The following is a 6,319-nucleotide window of genomic DNA, read 5'->3' on the forward strand; positions in this document are numbered from 1 at the left end:
AGATCAAAAACTTGAAATAATGTAAATAACAGACACTGGAGACCGAAATGGAATGCACCTAAAATTAAAAACCAAATTAAAAATTACAGAACTTCGAAGCGAGGACCGAATCACAACAATTTCAAATTAAAAGGAACCTTACGTGATTAAACCCCACACCCCTACTCTAGCCTTAAACACCGCCGTTTTATCCCAAATTAATTAAAACCTATCATTTAACCTAAAAACAAAATATCATTCATCCTAAACTTATTCCCAAAGCTCCGTTCTTCTCCACTTCTCTACCCCATTCCTTTCTTTTTCTTCCCACGACCGAGACCCAAAGCCGAACCAAACCAATAAGACCCGACGCGATTCCGATCTCCAAACGCCGACTACGACGACCGATGAGACTAAATCCCCCCTAAATCGACCTTAAATCTTCAAAGGATCTCTCCTACCTCTCGGTTTTCCAGTTTTCAGAGACTTGAACCGCCAACTACCCCCTAAGATCAACCAAACGAGACCCTAACCGATAACCTCCCTGTTGACTAGCTCCTAACCGGCGAGAAGAAAAGACAACTAAGGTAACTAAAACCCCTTCCCTCTCTTATATTCTGCTTTGTATGATTTAATCTGAAATTAAAGGAATAAATGAAGCCAAAAACGTAAAATAATGAAAGAAGAATGTTCACTGCTCTTTCTTTTCGTATTAATTTCTTGAAAATGGGAAGTGATTACAACAAATTTATTCCAGTCCCTTTCCCCGAAAATGTTCTCTGTATTCTCGAAATGTTTCTGATTTTCCTGTTCTAATAGCCTCCAGAACGTTTTTTTGTTCGAATCAGAACCCCCTGTTCGTGAGTTCTCCTCTTTTCTCCGTGATCCTTCTCTCCATTTTATGGTTGCATGTGTAGTGGATTTTCCACTAATGTTTATTTAATGGAGGATTAGGTTTGTTTATTTTAAGGCTTAGTGGTAGATAATGGTTGATTTGTGGATGGTGGACGTGTTGATGTTTATTTAGTGGTAGGGTATAGCAACCAATTTTCTGGTATTTGTTTTTGGTTTAGTGGATTTAATGGTTTAGGTAAAGTTTGAGTGGGGGTTGTTTGCAAGTGGGTGAGTGGAAAGGTGGAGCACGGGTAGTGTAAAAAAATGATGCTGACAATATGCTTCCACTTGTATCGTTTTAATATTTTCAACCTCTGGAGTCTGTATCCTTTCTTCTTTGCAGGGATATGAACTCTTACATAATATGAAACCCTTTGTTAACCAGGTTTGTGACCTTATTTCCCGAGGAAATACGTCTTTTTGTCTCAAGTTTTCTGCCCCTGAAACTTGTTTCTACTATCTTTGAATTTCCATATCTCTTAATCCGGAGGATTTCAGAAACTAGTATATGTGGGTTACAGGTCTTAGCTTATGCACAACAGTATAGGGAATGTTCAAATTATGAACTGGAATCTCTAAGTGAAAGGATGCAGGAACATATCAGGCAGATTGATCGAGAGAGTAAACAGTCCTTAAAGGGCTATACTGGTCCTACTGTTGCCGATGGTATGCAACCTATCACAAGGGGATCCCAAAAAGCTATTGAGGTGGTTATGCAATCTATAGCAAAGGGAAAGGTGATATCTCATCTTGAGATTCTTAATCTTGGTTTGAATTTAAATGGTTTTGTATTCTTAATGAGTTTATTCACATAGGTCCAAACCATACGACAAGGTTATCTTTCAAAACGTTCCTCAAACCTGAGAGGTGATTGGAAGAGAAGGTTTTTTGTTCTTGACAGTCGAGGGATGCTGTACTACTATCGTAAACCGTTTGTCTGGTCTTCTGTAAGTCACTAAACGGGGATCACTGGGCTGTAAATTTTTCCTCTCTTTTCTCCGTAGTACATACTAAATGTTACTTTTTCAGGCAGGTAGAAGTCAGTGTACAGTACAAAGGACTAGTTATGAAAATGGTCCTGGGCTGCTGAGTCGATGGCTTTCTAACCATTACCATAGTGCTATACATGATGAAAAATCTGTTACACGTCACACAGTAAACTTGTTGACATCAACAATCAAAGTTGACGCAGATCAGTCAGATTTAATGTTCTGTTTCAGAATTATCTCACCAACCAAAATCTATACATTGCAGGTATTTGTTTAATATTTCAATTTCACTTCTCACTCGAGACTTCTTTTTTTGGGTAATGTTTTGTGTTTATAAGTTTGGGAAAGAACAGACTATTGAAAGGACTAGGTTGGCAATGCAGGCAGAAAATGCACTAGACCAGAGGGATTGGATTGAAAAAATAACTGGGGTGATTACATCATTATTGAGTTCCCAAACACCTGAAAAGGTAAATTGATTAAATTTTCTTTTTAAGAAAATGGGGGGGGGAAGCTTTGAACTGTGCTTTCTTAAACACAAAATGAGTTTTCTTCATGATCTTTTTTTCCATGGAATTGACCATACAACGTTTAATTTAGAGTGATAGTTCACAAGTGGAGTCCCCTGATGCTTATCACACAGCAACTGGACAACATATACCTAAGGTTCCCTCCACTGGAAGTCTCCTAGATATGCCTAAAAGTTCGCAGCATCAAGAATATTCTGCAAAAAGTGAAAAGCCAATTGATTTATTAAGAAAAGTTGCCGAGAATGATAAATGTGTCGATTGTGGTGCACCTGAGACAGACTGGGCATCGTTAAACCTTGGTCTACTCATATGCATTGAATGTTCTGGAGTTCACCGCAATCTTGGCGTACATGTATCCAAGGTATGTCATAGAAATTCTATAATATTTTCTTAACAGAAATCTTTCATTTCTGTTATAATTTTGTTTTCTTCGATCACCTATTCATGAATCTTTTGTATAACCTCTTACTCAGGTAAGATCTCTGACACTTGATGTTAAAGTGTGGGAACCGTCTGTCTTGGCTTTGTTACAATCACTGGGAAATATCTATGTGAACTCAATCTGGGAGGAGTTGCTGCAGTCAGGACATACAAGAACTGTCATACCTATGGGGTAAGTAAACTATTCGATTCCATGGGGGTACTCATTCTATAATGATATCGTTTTCCTTGTAGTTCTTCGAAGCCTGAAGGACAAAAGCAGCTTCTCAAACCGAAACCTACTCGGGATGACCCAATTTCAGTGAATGAGTTGTTCATTAATGCAAAGGCAATTTCCTATTGTTTCCTTCTTTTTGAAATAAGACTGCATCGATGTTGTCTGCAAAAGTAGTAATCTTTTAGGTTGCGATTATTTCAGTATGCAGAGAAAGCTTTTGTTTCTAAGATAACGGATAATCTGAGCCCCCTTTCGGTAGCTGAAGAGGTGTGGGAAAGTGTTCTTTCTAATAACTCAAAGGCTCTATACCGCCACATTGTTTGCTATGGAGCAGATGTCAATACAATTTCTGGGCATGCATCATATTGTACATCCTCTCCCCCTGCCCCTTACTCCAAGATTAATGTACTGGGAAAAAGTAAAGAAACCTTTTAAATCACCATTTTGATTGCGTTGCAGTTTACTCTCTGCATCAGTCCTCGAGATCCTTGAGCTCGACAAATGAAAGTAAAGAGGAGCATTCCGACGGTTGTTCGTTGCTTCATCTCGCCTGCTTAAACACGAATATTAGCATGGTGGAGCTACTGCTTCAGTACGGCGCAAATGTAAATGCATCCGATTCAAGAGGCCGAGCGCCGCTCCATCTTTGTATCATTGGCAGGAATTTTGCAATAGCAAAGTTTCTTATTGCAAGGTGATTTTTCTTTTTCTTATCCTACTTTTTATCATGCATACACGTACATTTGTTCACACTAGTTATTAGGGCTGTTCATGGATGGTTAACTGATCGTTTTAAAAATAACACATACATTTGTTCACAATGGTTATTAGGGCTGTTCATAGACGGTTAACTTATTATAATTATTTTTCAAAAATAACACAACATGAACGTTTTAAAGTTTCATAATTCATACCATAGTTGTAAAAAGCGCGCCTGAGGCACAAAAGCGTAGAGGCTCACTGAACGGGGCTTTTTCAACACTGAAGCGAGGCACGTAGCCTAGGCGTACCTAAGCTCAGCGAGGCGTAGCAAGGCTCTGAGGCGCGAGGCTCAGTCGAGGCGTGATGTGGGCTTAAAACCTTGTGTTCCTTCATCGAAATCCCCACCGGGGTTTGCAAATCGGGCCTCGACTCGAAGAACTCGATGATTTTCTCTTGTGTTTCCTTATTTTTCCCTCTCATGTAGCTCTTCAGGGAGGCTTTGTCGACCTCGAGTTTATTGGTCGACTTGGCGTACGTTAGCATGTTGAGTTGGGGTGAAGGTTGGAGCGGTGGAAGTGGGGTCAGGTGAAGGGACAGCCACTGGATACGGCGGTTCACGGCAGCGATGGATGGGTGTTGTTCGTCCTCCGCTGTCTTATTTGGGTTCATTTTCTACAAAGAACAAAAAGGTCGGTGAGGGGGATTTTGAACGGTGGTTTGTCTTCGTACGAATAAGAAAGTGAAGAAAAGGAGGAAGTGACTAGTGAGTAATTTTAAACACAAAAGCTATAGTAACATGTCGTATTTTGATTGGCGGGAAGACAAATCTTTAGTTGTCGCAGGTACTTGTGGGGAATGGATAAAGTCATGACGTGGAACATTTTGTGACCGGTTGATGTGGATATTTGTTTATATTAATTTAATCGTAATTAAAATTTACGTCTAACAACATTTCTATATTTTACCTTTTCTAAATAATGATTAATATAAAATTAAATGTCTAAATCATATTTAAAATTAATTTTTGATGTTTAAATTTTTTTATTAAAAATAAGTGTATAATGTTTCTTCCGTTACACTTTTAGGTTTCTACTGTTAATAAAAACGTGAGTGACATGTGTCACGTTTGATGTTTGATGATGATTATCAGTGACTTTATTTGATGTTTTGTTTATGCATGTTGGATGCTTTTGTTAAACTTAGTACTTGATTATGCTTGTTGATAGTTTTTATGACGTTAGGTTGGTATTTAAGTTTGAAAATAAACTCTATTGAAGCCTAATATTGGTATCTATGATATTTGAGTTTGATTATATTAATATATACATTTATTACAATTTTTTGGATATCATGCGCCTCGCCTTTGTGAATCTCGCGCCTTTTATTCACTTCGCGCCTCAAGGCTTTAGGAAACTTTGCACCTCGATGCGCCTTGAGCCTTTGATAACTTTGATTCATACTACAAAAAATGTAACACTTAACACATACCTATACTGGTGTCATTATGTACATCTCTCAATATAATTATAAATTTAATTTATTAATGGTTAACCGTTTATCAAAATTTGTAACCGTAACATTAACTTTTAACCATCATTTTTTAGCAGTTCGATTAACCTAAACCATTTAGCATCAACGGTTAAGTTAATTAACCTGTTAAATATATTGGTTATACTGATTAATGAATACGGGGTTTTTTGAACAACCTTACTTGTTATCTTTCTCGGTACTATGAATGAAACAGAGTGGTCCTAAAATTGCAGGGGAGCAGACCCACATGCTGTAGATGGAGAAGGTAAAATTCCTCTTCAGCTTGCATTGGACTCAGGTATCAATGAAAATGAGGCTTTGGCACTCTTAACAGATTGATAGTATAGTATAGTGTTCAGAATCCCAAAAGAGAACACCAATATTTTGGCCTTCCACTCTGAAAAATCAGGCTTATTCGTATACAAAGTTTGGCTTGCCAAGGTTTCTTCAAGTGTGTAGCTCTTCCTGCCATCTTAGTAGTTCTGCTCTGTCATATTATACGACTTGTATAAAAAATAAGTAGATAAAGTTTATCATCTTTTTCATTTGAGTACTTAAAAGTATCTCTTATCAAAATAAATATTTTAACTTATCTTTTTTTTATCAAAATAAGTACTTAAAGTATTTAATTTTTTTCATCTAAGTACCTAAAGATATTTAATTAATGTTTTTAGAACTTAGATAAAAAAATCAAATACTTTGGGTATTTATTTTGATCAAAAATACTTTAGGTATATATTTTGACCAAAAAGATAAGTTTAAATCCTTATTTTGACCAAAAATATTTTAAATACTTAGATAAAAAGAAGTATACTTTATATACTTATTTGTAATATATGCCTATATGTATTGTAGTATGTAAATTTTACTCGAGGATTGGGTAGCTTAAGCTAAATTGCAAGACAGAATGTGACATTAAAACACATGCTCGTGCACTTTTGAGCTAGTTATACGTGGAAATGTTTTTTTTTTTCCTTTTTTTCTTTCTGAATTTGGAAAGAAAATGATAATGTAAGGAGAGAATTGAGAAGTTATGA

General features: G+C 36.7%; 1 protein-coding gene across 2 annotated transcripts; it reads left to right on the plus strand.

Moving 5' to 3' along the window:
• The first annotated feature begins 220 nt into the window (after window positions 1-220).
• On the plus strand, window positions 221-5,780 carry LOC120189916 (ADP-ribosylation factor GTPase-activating protein AGD1-like). Of its 2 annotated transcripts, none has more exons than XM_039193049.1 (12): window positions 221-566; window positions 1,217-1,258; window positions 1,395-1,610; window positions 1,689-1,820; window positions 1,903-2,127; window positions 2,246-2,332; window positions 2,463-2,753; window positions 2,866-3,005; window positions 3,068-3,161; window positions 3,252-3,417; window positions 3,510-3,744; window positions 5,516-5,780. In XM_039193049.1, the coding sequence occupies exons 2-12, from the start codon at window positions 1,238-1,240 to the stop codon at window positions 5,619-5,621; spliced, it is 1,713 nt and encodes a 570-aa protein (XP_039048980.1). In that variant the 5' UTR covers window positions 221-566; window positions 1,217-1,237; the 3' UTR covers window positions 5,622-5,780. The 2 variants fall into 2 exon arrangements, with proteins under 2 accessions (XP_039048980.1, XP_039048981.1); XM_039193050.1 differs by lacking the exon at window positions 5,516-5,780 and adding an exon at window positions 3,970-4,572.
• The last annotated feature ends 539 nt before the right edge of the window (window positions 5,781-6,319 follow it).

This window comes from Hibiscus syriacus, unplaced genomic scaffold, assembly GCF_006381635.1.
Source record: "Hibiscus syriacus cultivar Baekdansim isolate YM2019G1 unplaced genomic scaffold, ASM638163v2 tig00116961_pilon, whole genome shotgun sequence".
Taxonomy (NCBI): Eukaryota; Viridiplantae; Streptophyta; class Magnoliopsida; order Malvales; family Malvaceae; genus Hibiscus; species Hibiscus syriacus.